Raw genomic sequence first — 20,046 nt, forward strand, 5'->3', positions numbered from 1 at the left:
TTTTGGGGTTTATCTTGTTGGGATAAATTGTCTGAACTTATTGGATTTGTGCTTTGATATTCATTGTCTTTGGAAAGTTCTTGGCCATTGTGTCTGTATATATTTCTGTCCCATTTTTTCTTCTTTTTTAAAGAATTGATCTTGGAGGGAGAGAGAAATACTAATTTGTTGGTTCTGCTTATTTATCTATTAATTGGTTGCTTCTTGAATGTGCTCTGACCAGGATTGAACCCACAACCTTGGCAGTATCTGGACAACACTCCAACCAACTGGGCTACTTGTCCAGGCCCTCCTTTTGGGATTCCAAGGCGTATTTGTTAGGCGGGTGATATGTGCCACAGCTCTTGGATGCTCTGTCCTTTTGTTTGTGTGTGTGTTTGTTTTCCTGCCACTTTGAATTTCTATTTCAGTGTGGGGCAATTTTCTTTTGACGCTATCTTTAGATTGCCTTAACAATTCCACAGCTTTGTTGAGTTTAACAATGAGCCTGTTGAAGTATTCTTTCAACCTGGTTGTTGTGCTTTCTTTCTTAACATTTCCATCTGATTTTTTCTCTTTGCAGTTTCCATCTCTTTTGAAGTTCCCTATTTACTCAGGTTGTCCCATCCATCCCATTAAAGCTTTTAATATATGAATTATAGTTGTTTTAAATTCTCTCTCTGATATTTTTCATTAGTTGAGGCTTCTGTTGATTGCTTCTTCTCTTGGTAGTGGGTGGTGTTACTCATGCCTTTTCAGGTGTGTCTCATCATATTTGATTGAAGGTGAGGGCTGCCAGTCTGGCAGCATTTCTGCTCCTTTTAAAGAGGCAAAGTGACTGTCCCAGGAGGCGCTTTTTCCCCAGGCGACAGGCAGGGATTTGTAATTCTGAGGCAGGTCAGATCTTTAATAAACAGTGCCTTCCTTTTTGCGTTATTCCAGGTCTGCTTTCATACCCGTGCCTTTACCCAGCAGCTGCAGAAAATGAACAAATCCCAGGTGAGTTGTTTATTCCCAGTTTTGTCTCTTCAGTACATTTGAGGAAGTATATAAGGATCCAGAATATGAAACAAAAGCATAAATGAGTGAAGCTCAAGGAAACACAGTAAATATTACTGATCAATACCAGCAGCTGAAATGCAAACCAGCCTAATTAAGTGCCTTACATTGGTTGTGAACCATTATCTCGGTTGTCTAGCATTAGGTCTGAATATATTTTATGGACCTTCATTTAGTTGGTGTTTCGGACAGCATCTGCAGAAACAACCCACTTTTAAAAACATCATCAGTTTGTCTGTGGTTATTTCATACAGCATTCTTCAGTGCAAATGCGGCATTTTCATTGTGTGTATTTTATTTTCTAATCAGATTAACATGATGCAGAGAACTCAGTAAACTTTTGGGTGTGTATTTAAATTCTCCTCTAACTTCCGCAAGTATCATTGTTATTACTTCCTTGAGTAGCTTTCCAGAGTTTACTTGTACCTATTTACAAAGTACAACTATAGGTTATTATAAGGTAGGATATTAATCATACTGTTCTGTTTATATGCGTTTTGTTCTAATTAATAGACTTCATTTTTTTAAGGTTTTACTTACTTTTAGAGAGAGGGGAAGAGAGGGAGAAAGAAGAAGGAGAGAAACATCAGTGTGTGAGAGATACATCCAGCAGTTATCTTTCACCCGCTCCCAACTGGCGACCTGCCCCGCAACCCAGGCGTGTGCCCTGACTAAGAATCGAACTGGCGACCTTTCAGTTCACAGGCTGGTGCTCAATCTACTGAGCCACACCAAGCCAGGAGTTTCTCCTTTTATTACCATCTTACATTAATGTGGTATACCTGTTATAATTTATGAGTCAGTATTGATATTTTACCTAAAGTCCATAGATTTCATTAGGATTCACTCTTGGTATTGTACACTCTGTGGGTTTTTGACAAATACATAATGACATGTATCCAGCATTATTAATGTCATACAGAATAGTTTCACTGCCCCTAAAAATTCTCTGTGCTCTATCTATTAATTCATCCCCCCTGCCCCTGAGTCCCTGGCAACCACTGCTCTTTTTTTGGACAGCAGTTATTATTTCAATTTTTACAAATGGAAACTGAAGCCCAGAGTGGATAAATGCTCACCCAAGATTGCAGAGTAATTAGGAAGTATGCAGTCTAGCACTTTGAGGTTACAAGGGCCTTTTTCAAACCCAGTTCTTTTGATTTCTTCCAACATCCATATGGGTAAGGACTGCCTTGTAAAGGTGAGGAAAACCGAGTTCTGAGATAAGCTACTGGCCCAGGACCAGGCCTGCAGCACGGGGGTGGGTAGTGCTGGGCCTCAGCTGCCAGGCTTACCCATGACCACATGGACCCAGGACCTCGTAGCAAACTTCTTTTTCAGCTCCTTGGCAATGGAGTGATTGGGCTTCCTCTCAGATTGTCCCGGGGGGACCTGCATACTGTTCCATTTCCACCCAAACAGCCTGGCCTGTGCTGGGGGCTCACGCACTTGCACACAGCCAGCAGTCGCACGCTTTCCCACTGCTCTTTTTACCGTCTCCCTTGTTGTGCTTGTCTAGAATGTCATATAATTCAAATCATACAGTACGTAGTCCTTTCAGATTGGTTTCTTTCACTTAGAAATGCATTTAAGATTCCTCCATGTCTTTTCATGGCTCCAGGGCTCATTTCTTTTTAGCAATGAATCATACACATATGTGTTATATGGATGCACCATGATTTATTTATCCGTAACCTATTGAAGGGCATCTTGGTTGATTTCAGTTTTGATAATTGTGAATGAAGCTTTCTATAAACACTGTGTGCAAGGGTTTGTTTTCCATCTGTTTGTCTTCTTGGATGAGGTATCTGTTAAGGTTTTTGGCCCATTTTTTAAAAGATTTATTTGTTTTCAGAGAGAGGAAGGGAGGGAGAGAGAGAGGGAGAGAAACATTGATGTGTGAGAGAAACATTGATTGGTTGCCTCTCCATGCCCCAAACCGGGGACCTGGCCTGCAACCCAAGCATGTACCCTGACCGGGAATTGAACCCATGACTTTCAGCTTTTCGAGACAATGCCCAACCCACTGAACCTGCGAGTCAGGGCTTTGGCCCATTTTTAAATCTTATTGTTGAATTTTATGTATTTGGGATTGTAGTTCTTTATCAAATACATGTTTTGCAAAGATTTTTTTCCCATCTATGGTTTGTCTTTTCATATTTTTGTTTATGTATGTTTTTATCACTCAATAACATCTTTAAAGTCTTTCCATACCAGAACATAATTCCTAATTTTTTATTGTATAATGTAACACATATACAGTATTATAATACTCTTTGCATATATTATAACAATATGTATAACAAGTAGGTATACATAAAAGAATGATAATAAAATGAGCATCCATGTACTACCCAGGTTAAGAATCGAACATTATCTGTTCTTTCTTTTGGGGGTTGTCTTTTTTAATTTTATTTTTCAGTTACAGTTGACATATATTAATTTCAGGTGTACAACATAGTGATTAGACATTTATTTTTTATTTTTTTCAATATTTTAAAAAATATTTCATTTATTTTTAGAGAGAGAAGGGAGGGAGAAAGAGAGAGAGAGAGAGAAACATCAATGTGCGGTTGCTGGGGGCCATGGCCTGTAACCCAAGCATGTGTCCTGACTGGGAATTGAACCTGTGATGCTTTGGTTGCAGCCCAAGCTCAATCCACTGAGCTATGCCAGCCAGGGCTTGATTAGACATTTATGTACCTCATAAAGTGATCATCCCAGTCAGTCTAGTACCCATCTTACATCATACATAGTTATTGCAATATTATTGACTATATTCTCGATGCTTTACATCACTGACTTTTTTTTTTAAAGATTTTATTTATTTACTTTGGACAGAGGGGGAGGGAGGGAGGGAGAAAGAGAGGGAGAGAAACAGCAATGTGTGAGAGGTACATGGATCATTTGCCTTTTGCATGCCCTCAACTGGGAGTCAGGCCCACCACCCAGGCATGTGCCCTGACTGGGAAGCGAACCAGCAACCTTTCGGTTCACACTCAGTCCACTGAGCCACACCAGCCAGGGCAACATAACTATTTTTATAACTGGGAATTTGTACTTGTTAATCCCTTTCACCTTTTTCACACTTCCCCTCAAGCCCCCTCTCATTTGGCGACCATCAGTTTGTTCTCTGTATTTATGAGGTGGTTCCTCTTTTGTTTGTTCATTTATTTTGTTTTTTAGATTCCACATATAAGCAAACTCATACCTGTCTTTCTCTGTGTGACTTATTTCACCTACCTTGTTTGGGACTCTTCAGCACTTCCTGGATTCATGTCTCCCCTTTGCTGGTTTGAGAAGTTTTCAGTCATTATTTCTTCAGATGGGTTTTCAACCCCTTGCTTTCCCTCTCTGGTCTTCTGGCACCCCTATAATGTGAATGTTAGTTTGCTGATGTTTGTCCCAGGCTTCTCTTAAACTATCCTCACTTTTTAAAGCTTTTTTTTCTTTTTGCTGTTCCAGTTGGGTGTTTTCTACTACTGCGTCCTCTGGATTCGGTCCTCTGTTTTATCTAATTTGCTGTCCTTGATTCCCGCTAGTGTATTCATTTCAGTTATTCTTCATTTCTGACTTTTTAAAAAAGATTTTACTTAATTTTAGAGAGAGGGAAGGGAGGGGGAGAGGTGGAGGAACATCAGTGTGCACCTCCAATGGGATCACCTCCCTTGGGACCTGGTCCCCAACCCAAGCATGTGCCCTGACTGGGAATCAAACTGGTGACCTTTTAGTTCGAGGAACAGTGCCCAACCCACTGAGCCATACTTGTGGGTGCCTGACTGCTACTTTATTATGTTTCTATTCCTTTTTTATGTTTTCTATCTCTTTTGAAGTTCTTACCCAGTTCATCTGTTCTTCCCCTAAGTTCATTGAGTGTCCTTATTTTTTTTAAGGTTTATTTATTTTGAGAGAGAGGGAAAGGGAGGGAGAGAAACATCAATGTGTGGTTGGCCTCTGGAGCGCCCCCTTCCAGGGACCTGACCTGCAACCCAGGCATGTGCCCTGACTGGGAACTGAACCAGCGGACCCTTTGGTTCTCAGGCCAGCACTCAGTCCACTGAGCCACACCAGCCAGAGCACATTGAGCATCCTTATAACCAGTGTTGTAAACTCTGTATCTGGTAGAGTGCTTGTCTCCATTTTGTTTAGTTCTTATCTCTAGAGTTTTGTTCTATTCTTTCATTTGGGCTGTGTTTCTTTATTTCCATATTTTTGCTGACTCCCTGTGTGTGTTTCTGTGTATTAGGTAGGTCTGCTACATCTCCTGCTCTTGACAGAGTGACCTTATGTAGAAGTTGTCCTGGGGGGCCCAGTGGTGCAGTTTTTCTGGTCACCTGAGCAAGGTGTTCCATGTTGTTGTCCCCCATGTGAGTTGTGTGTGCCCTCCTGTTGTAGCTGAGGCTGTATTGCTGTTGGCATGTCAGTGGGTGGGGTTGACCTTCAGGCTGACCAGCTGTGAGGCCTGGCGGTGACTACAGTGGACAAGCTGTTATCTGGGGGCTGACCCCATGGCGAAGGAATCACTTCAGTGTGGCTGTGGTGCCAGTCAAGTTCACCCTTCGGGTGTCTCCTTTTGTGTGGCTGGCTGAGTGGTGCTCTGGTGTGGTCTGCGGCCAGCCACTGGGCGTAGTGGTTCTGGAGCCTCTTGGGAGGTGCTCTGGAGCAGAACAAGTTCAGCCACCACTTTTGCCAAGCTTGGGACTTCTTGGTAGGAGCTACAAAGTGGTCTGTAGTTGGTTGCCACTTGTTCTTGGCTTGGAGGCACTTGGGAGAGGCTACGGTGTGAACTGAGGCCAGCACCAGGATGTGGGCTGGGCTTGCGGTCACTGAATTGAAGCTGTATTCCAGGCCAAGACTGGCTGCCACTTATGCCAGGCTTGGGGCCACCTGATGGGAGTTACAGTGCAAGCCAAGACTGGCCACTATTTGTGCTGGACTTGGGGCCACTTACTAGAGCTACAAGGCATAGCAAGGCTGGTTGCTGCTCATTTGGGGTTTGTGGACTTTTGAGAGATTTGGGGAAAGTTCACAGCATGAACCAAGGCAAGTTGTTTACATTGTAGAGGAGCCACTTGGAAGAGGCTTGGGCCTGGTGAGCCTGTTGAGTGGGGCGGGGTCTTAGTGAATCACCAGGGCAGGGTGAACATGGCAGCCAGGGTGATGGAGAGCACAGCTTTGGCATCTGCCTGCTTTGGGCCGGCCGGCTGGGTGGGAAGAGAGTTCAGCAAAGGAGCAGTGGCACCTGCCAGCACTTTCATCCCAAAGGGAGCTGCCCCAACCCCCACCCTCTAGCCCTCATCCTGAAGTTAGTCAACTTGCTCCTCCTCCTGTGTCCCTGGATCTCTGTGTGCTGCTGCTCCTGTGCTGGAGCTTGTGGTGAGGTCCTGAGCAGCTGAGTCTCTGCACAGGCCCTTAGCACCTGCAGGGCCTCAGTCCCTAGCACCCTTGAGCTTTCTCAGGTGCAACCCCTGCTGTTTTTCACAGCCAGAGGTTATGGGAACTCTCTTTCTAGCATTGATGCCCTGGGGTGGGGAGCCATTGTGCTGCTGGGGACCCCTGCTCCTTGGGGGGATCTCAGCAGCAGAAGTAACTTTCCCGATTCTTATTTACCACATTGTGGGTTTGGGATCTTTCTGTTCCAAGTCTCTGCCCCCTACCAGTCTCCACATTGCTGTTGCTTTTTTTTTTTTTAAGATTTTATTTATTTATTTTTAGAGAGAAGGTCAGGGAAGGAGACAGAAGAAGAAAAACACCAGTGTGTTGTTGCCTCTCACACAGCCCTCTCTGGGGACCTGGCCTGCAACCCATGCATGTGCCCTGACTGGGAACTGAACCAATGACCCTTTGCTTCGCAGGCCCACGCTCAATCCACTGAGTTACACCAGCCAGAGCCACATTGCTGTTTCTTTATAGCCTTAGTTACAGGAATGTTGATGTGGCTGGAGGAGGAGGTACCTCCTCGGCCATCTTGACCAGTAGTCTCAATGCCCATTATTTCCTTTTATGACACATTCTCTGATTGAACCCTCCTACTAGGTGGCTAGTATCTTTATGTTAATCATTCCTTTGCATTTCTGAAAGATTTTACCACTTATGTATGTATCTCTAGCCCATATAAAATTCAGTTTTGAAAAACTATAGCTGGAATTTACATTGCCTTGTTTTGCATAATTTTCTGTTTGATTGGTGGAGGGTTTTGTTGTTGTTCTAGACATGAAAGATTTAAAACATGTCCTTTCATGCACCCATGTTCCCTTTGTCAAGATTCAAGGCTTTTGTTATTGTTGTTTTAAGTTACATTAGCCAGTGTTAGCTAGAGAGAGGTGAAGCCACTTGTGGACTTCCGGTGGTGGTGTGAACTGGTAGTCTTACTGCGCCCAGCAGTGTAGCAGACTTACCAAGCAAGCGCAAATGTAGTTGTGAAGTGTTGCTGGTATTGGACAAAGGCTTCTAGGAGAAGGTGAGCTGAGTAGAGTCTCTGTGTTTACAAAAATCCCATTTGGGATAGTCACTGGCAAGGTCATGAGGAACACAGGAAGACATAAGGTTGGGCCGTCTGTCAGGGTCCAAGTGTGGGTTAGGTCTGGCAGGAATACAGTTAGAGTGAGTGGGCTGCTCTTTATTTTCTGCTTCTCAGGTCACCAGTCAGCTGCCAGCTCACTTCTGTGGGATGAAATGGATATCCTCACTTGATCTAAGGTAGCCTGGTATGCAGGGGAGAGGTAGATGCCATCAGCACTTGGTCAAGATAAGCCAGACCAAGTGCAGGTGGGAGTTTGGGCGAGGCTTACCCAGGCGTCCCGCAAAGGTGGCACACAGAGGTTGTGGGCATCTCGTTGGTGACAGCACTGGAAATGCCTTCCTCTTGAACCACACCGTTCCAGGTGGTGCAGCGAGCAGTTCGGCATCACTGCCGCCCTGCAGCCTCCTTCAGGCCCCTCTCAGGGGCTCCCTCGGCTCCTTTCCCTGTCCTGTCTTTCGGATTACTGTTGTTTTATTGGAGGACACTGTTAGTACTGTTTCTTGAGAAAGGGCATGTGAGGAATACATTTTTTGAGCCTTTGTATTTCTGAAAATGTCTTCATTCTATTCCGATACTTGACTGACAGTATGAATGAGGATTTGTCCATTCCTTGTTTTAGTTCTGTCATTTTTAATCACACGAAATTTGAAGCTATGAGTACATACACACTTTTGAGTCTATGCATGTTTACAAATGTTCTGTCTTCCTGATGAGTTTACCCTTCTGTCATTTTGGAATGTCATTCTTTATTCTTGCTTATAATCATTGTCTGATACAAACATAGCCATACCTACCTTTTTATGATTAGTGATTTTATGGTATATCTTTTTCCATTCGTGTGGTTTCAGTCTATTTGTGTTCTTATATTTATAATGCATATAGTTGAATCATGTTTTTTAAATCAAATCTGACATAGTTGATTTGTCATATAGTAAATATGTAAGTGGCATATGGTAGAATCATTTTTTTAAATCAAATCTGACAGAGACTTCTTTATTTTTATTTACTTTATAATTAATTTAATTAAGGGCACAGTTGGATTTAGGTGTCATCTTACCATCTTTTTAAAGCTTTTATTTATTTTTAGGGAGAGGGGAAGCGAAGGAGGGGGAGGGAGAGAAACACTGATGTTAGAGGGAAACATCCATTGGTTGCCTCTCGCACACCCCTAACTGAGGACCTGGCTCACAGCCCGGGCATGTGCCCTGCCCAGGGGTCGAACTGGAGACCTTGTAGGTCATAGGCAGGTACTCAATCCACTGAGCCACACCAGCCATGGCTGCGCTAGGTTGAATTTTCTGTTTGGGGTGTATCCTTTGATGGCAGTAATAATATCTAACACATCACGTTATTTAGTAGTCACCCTTTTACTTCAGAATGTCAAACTAGGATGCACAGGTCAAATGGCCCGCCGCCTTGTTTTTGTGTGGCCCACAGCCAAGAATGGTTTTTAGCATTGGTATTTAGTATTGGTATTTGGTATTGATCTCAGGCATAGATGACCCATCACCTTCAGTCCATGCAAAGTGACTAAAGGTTCCTATAAGATGCCATGAAACAGTGCTGATTAGGTTACCTACAACACTTATTAATGGTTGAGGGGGGAAAATCAAAAGAAGGGTGTTTTATGATGTGAACATTATATGAAATACAAATTTCTGTGTTCATAATCAAGTTTTATTGGAAGATGGCTGTGACCTTTTCTCTGTCTTGCTTGTGCCTGCTTTTGTGGTACAATGACTGTTGATTATTTGGAGTAGGGACTACATATGGCTGGCAAAATCTAAAACAGTTACTACTTGGTTCTAATAGAAAAAGTTTGCCAACTCATATTCTATTGGATTGGCCAAAAAGTTTGTTTTTTTCTATAAGATGGCTCTAGTAGCACTTAGTTGTTTTTAACTTCATTCAAAACAATTTTGTTCAATTGTATTGTGTGACAGCTGTCATATCAGCATGCATTTTAAAAAAAATAAACATTTGGTGAATTTTTATCTAGCTACTTTTATTATTGAAGATGGAAGAAAATAAGCATTTCCTGCAGGTTATGCTTTATTATTTCAAGTAAAGTAAAAATGCAACTGAAACACAAAGATTTGTGCAGTGTATGGAGAAGGTGCTGTGATTTATCTAATGTGCAAAAGTGGTTTGCGAGGTTTCATGCAGGATGATGCTCCACAGTCAGGGAGACCAACTGAAGTTGACAGCAATCAAATTGAGACATTAATTGAGAACAATCAATGTTATACCACATGGGAGATAGCCAACATACTCAAAATATCTAAGTTAATAAAGTTATTGGTGGAAATGAAAAATGTGTCTTTTATGGGGGAAAAAATGAACAGACTTTTTGGCCAACCCAATGGTATTTTCATCTCTTTGAAAATATTCTGTTATTTTCTGGTTTCCACTATTTCTGTTGAAAAGTCAGCTGTCACTTTTACTGTTTTGCCTCTGAAGGCAATGCATCTTTTTTCCCTTGGGATTTTTTAGCCGCTTAATTATGATGTGCCTAAGTGCGGTTTTCTTTGTATTTACTCTTTTTGAGATTAGTGGTGTTTCTGTGGTCTGACATTTGCTGTTTGGGAAGATTCTCAGCCATTATCTCTTCAGGTATTGCCTTGTTATATTTTTCCTCTCCTATTTAGAGTCCAACTACAAATATATTAGACCTTTTTTATTTGTCCCATATGTCATGATGGGTCACGTTGTATGTCTCTACTAATGGTATGAGGACAATGTGTGGATGATACTACATAAATAGAGTAACCATACACTAGATTCTGAAAAGCCGAATAGCCACTAAGAGACTTAATACCCAATTTATGCAAATAAATATACAAGTATAGCTAGAATTGATCTGGGAGTCATGTATTCAGTAGATTACGAGTGCAATAAAAAGCATTTTTAAGCTATGTATTACTTCCCTTTGATCTATTAGACAGTCTACCACCCTGTAGAGAAAAAGTACAGCATTCTAACAGAATTTTTTAATGAAAAGACAGCCATACTAGATTATGCATGACAGCTCAGGGAACTGAGCTGTCATGCATAATTTTCTGGGATACTAGGATTTAGCGAATATTACCAATATTTTACACCATTCGAGTGAAACAGTACAGATGCCGCTTTATTTTATCATTTTGTGTACTTAACGTGTACTCGTGTACTTTGCGCTGACAGGAATACAATGATGAGCAAGATACAGTTTCTCTTCTAGAAATTTTTAACATCTAATGGGGAGAGTGAGAAGAATAAGAGACATTTAACCCCCCAAAAAGCAGAGTAAAGTAAGTTCCACAGGGAGATACAAAAAAAAGGTGCCCCAGGGTTTAAAAGAGAGCAGGACTTAAAATTTAGGATGCACTCTAAGCAGGAGGAGCTGTGCGTGGAGAGGGGCCATGGGGGAGAGAGACGGGAAGGAAACTGGGGTGATGTTGAATACTGGGCCAGTTGTTAACTTATTGCAGTGGATCGTGGGTATCCATTTCTAATCAAGTAGTTATACAGAGCTTTCCTTTGGGAAAATTATAGAAGCTTTAGATGTGGGGTAAGAGAGAGTAAGGGAAGACAACTAAGAGGAAGCTTTTGTGGTGGCTGGGGTGACAGGGGAAGTAGGAGCAAAGGAAAGCCTTGAGGGGCGCCTCTCAGAGTGGACTTACCCTGGTCTTTGTGTCCCTAGTCCTTAACTTCGTCCCTGGGAAACCCCCTAGTCACCCTGTTTTTTTTTTAACTATAATTTCAGAAGTGATCTGAAAATGGAGAATAAGTATTTACTGTTGGGAAAATCTTGACTCTGATTGTTGACCGCGTGGTATTGCTGTCAGGCACAGATGGCCCGTCATCACCTGCATTCTCGGCTCTTGTGCCAAATGGCTGAAGAGTCCTGTAGATGTCGTGAAATGATGCTGAGCAGGCCACCTGCGCATTCATGATGACTGAGTCATTTGCGGTGCTCAGACCGTTCTCATGTTACCTGTCCCCTCTCACTTCCGGTAACTTTTCCTGGGGCTGGCAGTTGTGAGTGGGAGGTTGGTAGAAAGTTACTGAGGGGAGGGTTTGAAGATGGTGACAAGTGTAATCTAGAATTTGGAGGTTTGTCGTCTTAGAGGTGTAGTGACAGATTGGAAGAAGTAGGAGGAGTAGGAATTGGAGGCCATAACTGAAGGTGAGAGAGATTCAAAAGAGAATGTGAACAGGTAAAAGAGGATTCTGTAGACACAGAGTAAATTTAGAGGTGAAGATTTCAGATGTATAACATTTTAAAGAGTTTAGGCGGGAGTATTAAAAGTATTGGTCTGCTCTGGGTGTCAAAGAAGGTAGGGACACCTCTATTCATGGCCTTAGACTTTCTGCTCAGAGCGCAAAATTCATTTCAGATTGAAATTGTCATCTGTCATGACAGAAGTAAGCCTTTGGAGTCAGTCATGTTTGACATCTTTAAGTCCACAGTACAGAACTGTGTTTTATCAACAATTTTTGGAGCAGTTGTTTGCATAGAATATAGAGAACAGCATTCCGAGAAAAAGTACTTTCATATTTGATGGTAGTCATTTCTGAGGCTTTGTGAATCGAGCCACAGTCACAGGTCTGTTCCCTTGTTGGTGTGACAGTGATGCAGAAGTACTTACCATGTGGCAGAGTGGGTGGAGACGGTTTTGAAGGTTACCAGTGTTTTTCTTGGAACTTCTTTCTGGTTTTGATTAAATGCTTGGTTTTCTGGTTCCTTTTGTTATTCTTTTCATATTTGTATGCTCCAGGATTTCTTTTGTTTCGTGGGGATAAAGTATCATATGTAGCAGACTATTTAAATGTACATGTCATTTACTTTATTTAGATATATGCACGTGCGCACCCATGTAGCCACCATTCAGGCCGGGAAGTAGAAACGAGCCAGCGTTTTAGAAGCCCTTGTGAAATTCTCCCTGCGTAGCTGGCATTAGTTCATTTTCAGGGCTCTATAGTACTCAATTGTTTTAATATACTGCAGGAAATTAATCCATTGATGAACATTTGCTTTGGGCTCTTGTGTAAAATGCTGCTGTGGACATTATTTTAATTTTTATAGATTTTTAAATTTTTATTTTTTAAATCAAGATGTAATTGACATAACATTAGTTTCAGGTGTGCAACACAATGATTTGCTGTTTGTATATAGTATTGCAAAATGGTCACCACAGTAAGTCTAGTTAACATCAATCGCCCAGACTTAGAATGAGAACTTTTAAGATTTACTCTCAGCAACTTGCATTAATGCAGTACAGTGTTATTAACTGTACCCATGGTGCTGCACATTGTATACCCCCGTGGCATACTTATTTTACCACTGGAAGTTTGTGCCTTTTAACTCACTTCCATCCCCCTCCCCCTCACAACCACCTATCCTGTGTGTGTGCACGCTCAGCTTGTTTGAGTTTACGTATGGAAAAATACGGTATTTGTCTTTTCTCTCAGACTTACGTCACAGCATAATGCCTTCATGATCCGTCCATGTTTTCTCAAATGGCAAGCTTTACTTTTTTATGGCTGAATGTTTCTACAGAAGTCCATTTGCCTGTGTGCATCAGGGCCCAGTAAGACTCGAATAGGAGTTTGCGGCAAAGAAAGGGTTTAGTAGTATTCCTTGCCACAGCATGGACGGAACTGGAAAGTATTATGTTAAGGAAATAAGCCAATCAGAGAGAGACAAATACCAAATGATTTCACTCATAGGCAGAATCTATGAAGAAAATAAAATAGAAATCAACTCATAGCTGCCAGCGGGGAGGTGGAAGGGGAGCTGGGTGAAAAAGGTTAAGGAATTAAGAAAAAAAAAACAACTCATAGACAACAGTATGGTCATTATCAGAGGGAAATGGGGGTGGAGGAAGGCAGGAGAGGGTAAAGGGGGGATAAATGGTGAAGGAAGGAGATATGACTTGGGGTGGCGAACACAATATAGTATACAGATCATGTATTATAGAATTGTGCACCTTAAATTTGTATAATTTTATTAACCAGTGTAACCTCAATAAATTCAATTAAAAAAAAAAAAAGAAAGAAAAAGAGCCCTAACTGGTGTGGCTCAGTGGCTTGAGTGCCAGCCAAAGGGTCTCTGGTTCAATTCCCAGTCTTGCCTGGTTGCAGGCCAGGTCCCTTGTAGGGGGCGCTCGAAAGGCAACCACACATTGATGTTTCTCTCCCTCTTTCTCCCTCTCTTCCCCTCTCTAAAAATAAAATCTTTTAAAAAATAAAAAGAAAGTAAGGGTTTATTTTTAGGAAGTGGCCACCTGGAGACAGTTCAGCTAATGCTAAAGACTTGGCTCCTCCATGGCTTCCAGGTGATGGGTTCTGGGGGCGAAAATAATGAGTCACGGTGACTAAGGGAGTTAGGGTCATGATCAGAAGCATGGCCTCTGCTAACTGGTCAGCACTGGAGCAGGGGAGTGTTGATCAGTGCATCTGGTCCTGACGTCAGCCATGGCATTGCTTAGGCTGGTCTCACCGCTTTTCTGGGGCTGCAGCTGAAACACAACTGGGGCCTAGATGTTATCTCCAGTTTGATGAAACTCTGTCTCTGGAGTCAACAGACCCCAGGCTTTGTTCCTAAGATTATCCTGTGTCAACCGGAACCTTACTGTCCTTCGGGCTTAATGATTAAGGGAGAGGTTGTGCAAGGGAGGAGGAGCCAGGTGAGTCAGGGTGCTGGATGAGGCCAGCTTGAATCAAAAGGAAAGGAGAAAAGGTCATGTTAAAGAAAGGAAGTTTCTATGCGGTTACTTGAATAATATTCCATTGTGTACAGCATTTTCTTTGTCCATTCATCTATTGATGGACACTAAGACTGTTTCCCTATCTCAGATATTGTAAGTCATGCTGTATTGAACATGGGGGTGCATATATCTTTTTGAATCAGTGTTATTTTCTTCACTTAAATACCCAGAAGTTGAACTGTAGGATCATATGGTAGTTCTGGTCATAATTTTTTGAGAAACCTCCATACTGTTTTCGATAGTGGTTGCACGGTTTATATTCCCACCAACAGTGCACATTCTTTTCTCCACATCCTTGCCAACACTTTCATCTCTTATCCTTTTAATAATAGCTGTTCTGCCCTGGCTGGCATAGCTCAGTGGATTGAGTGCGGGCTGCGAACCAAAGTGTTGCAGGTTCGATTCCAGTCAGGGCACATGCCTGGGTTGCAGGCCACAGCCCCCAGCAACCGCACATTGATGTCTCTCTCTCTCTCTCATTCCCTTCCCTCTCTAAAAAAAAAATAAAATCTTTAAAAAAAATAGCTGTTCTAACATGTGAAAGTTGCAAATGTGTTGTGATTTTGATTTGCATTCCCTGATTGGTGATATTGAACATCTTTTCATATGTTTGTTGGCCATCTGTATGTCTTTGGAAAAATGTCTATTCAGATCCTCCCCTCTTTATTTGGGTTGCTTGGCTTTCTGCTGTTGAATTATGTAAGTCCTTTATATAATTTGGATATTAATCCTTTAACACATAAATACTTTGCAAAATTTTCTCCCATATGATCAAGTTGCCTTTTTATTTTGTTGGTTTCCTTTGCTGTGCAAAAGCTTTGTAATTTGATGTAGTCCTGCTTGTGTGGGTTTTTTGTTTTGTTTTGTTTTGTTTTTTTGCTTTTCTGCCATTTTTATGGCTTGGGTATGGTGGGGAGGTCTTTATGCCTAATACTATGTCTTATAATTGGAAGTCCATCTTTTGCCTTTAAATATTCAAAGCTGAAAAGTGTTCCTAGATCCAATTCTCAGACACCGGGTATCTGAGAATCCAGCTCAACCTGACACTGTCTACCTACAATCAGATTCCATAGGCTAAGGGTTCAGTTCTACAAGACTGCTACCCCCCCCACCCCCCCACCCCCCGCCCAACACACACACCTAACTTCAGTTGCCAGTCAAAAGCCCAGGTTGTTAACTGTACTTCTAACCAGCTGGCTATGGATTGGAAGCTTCTGACTGGCTATGAAACATAGGTTCCCAGGCCACCTCCTTGGGTCCGATTACTTTTCTAGAACAGCTCACAGGACTCAGAGAAACATTTTACTTAGTAGATCACCAGTTTATTATAAAAGGACATAACTCAGGAACATCCAGGTGGAAGAGCTGCACACAGCAAGGTTTGGAGGAAGGGCCCAGAGCTGTCACACCCTCTCCAGGGGCCACTCTCGAGCAGCTCCATGTGTTTGTTTATTCACCAGCCCAGTTCTCTGAATCCAGTGACTATCGATCTCTTCTCCGCAGAGGTCACGAGGTCATGGAGTGGGACTGAAAGTTCCAACCCTCTAATCACAAGGTTGGGCCTCCTGTGATCAACCCCCATCCTTAGGTGCTTTCCAGATGTCACTTTATTAACATAGCAGATCTTTGTCACTCTCTACATTCAGGAAATTCCAGGGATTTTGGTAGCTGTGAGCCAGGAACTGTAAACAAAAATCAAATACACATGAGAAATACTTTTTGATCATCTGAATGACCAAGTATATATTTACTATAAATCACAATATCATAGTCTACTCCCTGATCTTCAAATACATTCTCTTATAGTAAAACAATCATAAAGGTCAAAATATGCTAGCACACTATTGGAATCCCATTGGATTACTAGTAACTATGCAGTCCGTCATGATATTGTATGAAAATGTCTCCCGGGGCAAGCCCACTCAGGTCTGTAGGCTTCTGTTCGAGCTCGTCAGGTTCCAAAAGCTGGATTGGTCTCAGCTGTATGTGGCTTCACCCTTTCAGGTATTGGGGAGTGAAAATTTGTATCTACTCTTCTAGGTTCTTCTGGCTGGTCTAATAAATTGACATGAGACAGATTAGCAGGGAAATACAAATTAAAATTTAGGTATACCTCCTGTGTACGTGAGAGAGAACCAAGAAAAGTGAGTATTTGTCAAAATGGGGACACCATCACCTTCAGCTAACGACAGAACATTTGGGGGGGTCAGTGTCGGGAGGTTACCAGGAAAAGCACAGAGAAGGAATGAAAGTGAGAGGAGAGAGAAAAAAGAGTGAGAGGAGAAGGAGAGAGGGAGGAGTAGAGAGACAGGGGGGAAGAAAGGGACTAGACATAGAAAATGAGTAAAGAGGGAGGGGATAGTGAGAGAAAGGAGAATAAGAGTGATAAAAAGGAAGAGAGGAAAAGAGGGGAGAATGAAGAGTGAGAATGAGTTGGGGGGAGAGAGAACTGAGGAGAAGGAGAGCAGAGTGGAGGGGGCAAGGAGACAGCTGGGTGGGAGGAGAAATGGAGAGTGAGGACCGAGGGAAAGAAGAGAATGAGGAGGGAGAGGGAATGAGTGAAGAGAGGAGAGACTAAGAGGGGGAGGAGTGGGAGAGATTGAGAAGTGAAAGATTAGAGAGGAAGACAGGGAGGAGAGAGCAGGAGTGTGAGAACACAAAGGCAGTAGTGACGGGGAGGGAGACAGCAGAGAGCGTGAGAAGAAAGTAGACGGGGAAGAGTAAGGATACACAGAAGGAGTGAGGGCGAGTAGAGAGAGAGGGGATGACAGTAGACAGGAGTGAGGAAGAGGAGAGAGAGAGAGAGAGTGAGAGGCGGGGAGGGGGCAGAGAGAGAGAAGAGAGATTTGAGAGGGGGAGGGAGTGGAGACACAGGAATGAAAGAGGGTTAGAGAGAGGGGACTAAGAGCCGAGAGAGACAGAGTGAGGGAAATAACAGACGGAGGAGTGAGAGAGAGTCGAGAGCAGTGAGTGAAAAGAAGGAGGGTAAGGGAAGATGGGGAGGAGTGAGAGTGGAGAGACAGAAGTGAGAGTAGAGAAAGTGAGGGAAGACAGGGAGGACTGAGAGTGAGAAGGCAGGAAAAAAGAGGGTGGGGAGTAAAGAGGGGTGAGGGGGAGTGATGGGGGAGAAAGGGGAGTGAGAGCAGTAGAGATACAGGACTGAGAGTAAAGAGGGGGGAGTAAGAGAGGAGAGAGAGTTACAGGGGAGTGGGGAAGACACGGAGAAATAAGAATGGAGCGACAGAGGGGTGTGAAGAGAGGAAGACCGAGGGAGCACTGGGCAAGGAGTGAGAATGGAGAGGCAGGGCAGTGAGAGAGGAGAGAGAGAGAAGAAAGACCGAGGGAAGACAGGAAGGAGAAGGAGAGGCAGGGAGTGGGAGAGAACAGTGACGTGAGAGGGGAGAATGGGAGACAGTGGATACAGCAGTCAGAGGAGGGAATGAGTGAGGGAAGACGCAGCGGGAGACCTGAGTACGGAGAGACAGAGGGAGGTCAGAAAAGAGAAAGAAGTAGGTAGAAAGAGGGAGACTGAGGGAGGAGTGAGAAGGGAGAGCAAGAGGGGAGTAGAGAGAATAGGCAAGTGAAAGAAAAGAGAGAAGGAGAGTGAGAGAAGGCAGAGGGGGGAGAAGTGCGTGGGGAGAGAAAGAAGAGAGACAGCAGTGAGGAAAGAGATGTAGACTGGGGCAGACATGAGGGGGGATGAGAAAAAAATAGCAGTGAGAGGAAATGGAGGGATACTGAGGGGACACAGGGAGAGAGCAGTGAGAGCGGAAAGGTAGAAGGGAGTGAGACAGAATAGAGAGAACTGAGAACAAAGGGGGAGAGACAGGGGAGTGAGGGAGAGTAAGTGGAGAAGTGGAGAGAGAAGAGGGAGCAGTGAGAGTGGAGAGGCCGTGGAGTGAGTGAATATGGTGAGAAGTGAGAGGGGAGAAAAAGGTGGAGTGACAGAAGACAGGGACGAAGAAGGAGTACAGGGGAGACACAGGGGAGTTCAGAGAACAGAGAGAGAATTGAGACAGGGAGAGATGCAGGAGACGGTAGATACAGAAGTTAGAGGAGATGGAGGGAGATGGAGGGAGAGTGAGGGCAGATGTCGAGGGTCGGCGGAGCGAAGTGGAGAGACAGGAGAGAGGAATAGAGAGAAGTGAGAGGAAAGGGAGCGTGTATAGAGAGTGGAGACACGGATTTGAGAGAGAAGTGAGAAGACAGGGAGACTTGGAAGACAAGGAGGGAGGAGTGAGAGTGGAGACACATGGGAGTGGGGGGAGAATAGAGAGCTTGAGAACAGAGAGGGGTGTGAGAAAGAATAGAGACAGAGAAGTGAGAGGAATGAGAGATAGAGGGAAGGGAGTGAGTTTATTCCAGAGTAAGAGGAGAGAGGGAAAGTGCGGGAAGACGAGGGAGAGGGTAGAGAATGGAGAGACAGAGAGGAGTGAGAGTAAATCGAAATGAGAGGAAAGAGGGAGACCAGGGGAAAATAGGGAGGGGTGAGAATGGAGAGCAAGAAGAGAGGCAGACTGAGGGGACACTGGGAGTGAGGAGAGAATGGAGAGACTGGGTGAGTGAGGGAAGTCTGGGAGGGAGGAGTGGGAGAAAACAGAAGAAGGGGGTGAGACCGAGGAGCATTGGGAGAGAGGCGTGAGAACAGAGAGACAGGAGAGTGAGAGAACAGAGTGAAGTGAGAGAGGGTAGGTGCAGATGTCAGAGGAGAGGGAGAGTGAGGGAAGGAGGAGCGGTGAGAGATGGGGTAAAGGTGTAAGTTAATAGAGATGAGTAAGGGAGAAGTAAGTAGAAAGAGAGAGGGGTATGGAGGGAACAGCAGGAGGGAAGAGTGAGAATGGAGAGACAGGGGTGAGAGAGAGAGCAGTGAGAGTAAAGAGGGCGGGGAGATACTGGGAAGAAGGAGGGAGAGGAGAGAGGAAGAGCCAGAAGGGAGAGGCACGAGAGGGAGGGCGAGGGGGAAGGTAGGAGGGGTAGGAGTGAGAGGGGAGGGTGGAGGAGGAGAGAGGAGTGAGATGGACTGAGAGACAGAAGTGAGCAGGAAGAAAGAGATGCAGAGTTAGGGGAGACATGGAGGAGGGAGTGCGTGCAGAGATGGGGAGTGAGAGAGACTAGACAGCTGTGGGAGGAAACGGAGGCATGAAGAGGGAACACAGGGAGAGAGCGGTGAGAGTGGAGAGAGAGGGTAGATACAGAAATCAGAGGAGAGAGTGAGTGAGGGAAGACAGGAGGGAGGAGTGAGCAGGGAGAGACGGGGGAGTGAGGGGACAGTGGGGGAGGCTGAGGGAGCACCGTGGGCCGGGAGATAGGATCATTAGAGATGAGTAAGTGAGGAGTGAGAATAAATAGGGAAGTTAGAGTGGAGTGAGGAGAGAGACAACAGAGGGAGGAGTGAGGCGGAGTGAAAGATTATTAACGTATTAACGGAGTGAGAGTGGGGGAAAGGAACAAGAGAGATGAGGGAGAGTGACAGGGTGGTGTGGGGGAGAGGGGTTGGGGAGCAAGGGGAGCAGGGAGAGCGGACTGAGACGGGGCCAAGAGAGGAGTGATGGAGCGGCTGTAGAGGGAAGAGAAGAGTGAGAAAGTGGAATGAAGAGTGGGGAGACGGGGGAGGAGTGAATAGATAAAGTGAGTCAAGGGAGCGGAGTGAGTGAAGGAGTGAGAGGGAGCCCTGAGGGAGCGGAGTGGGAGGATAGCAATGGGGAGAGGACAGAGAAGGGTAAGAGGAGGGTG

General features: G+C 44.1%; 1 protein-coding gene across 4 annotated transcripts in view; it reads left to right on the plus strand.

The window, feature by feature from the left end:
• The window catches only part of ZFP1 (ZFP1 zinc finger protein), a 51,061-nt gene that overhangs the window by 6,746 nt on the left and 24,269 nt on the right, over positions 1-20,046 (plus strand). For all 4 annotated transcript variants that reach the window (XR_004900064.1, XM_028502127.2, XM_028502129.2 and 1 more), the window contains exon 2: positions 922-978. Coding sequence is in view for 2 of the 4 variants with exons in the window: in XM_036012221.1 (XP_035868114.1) it covers positions 922-978 (57 nt within the window). In the remaining 2 variants the exon portion in view is untranslated. The remainder of the gene's footprint in view (positions 1-921; positions 979-20,046) is intronic.

Source organism: Phyllostomus discolor, chromosome 12 (assembly GCF_004126475.2).
Source record: "Phyllostomus discolor isolate MPI-MPIP mPhyDis1 chromosome 12, mPhyDis1.pri.v3, whole genome shotgun sequence".
Classification (NCBI taxonomy): Eukaryota; Metazoa; Chordata; class Mammalia; order Chiroptera; family Phyllostomidae; genus Phyllostomus; species Phyllostomus discolor.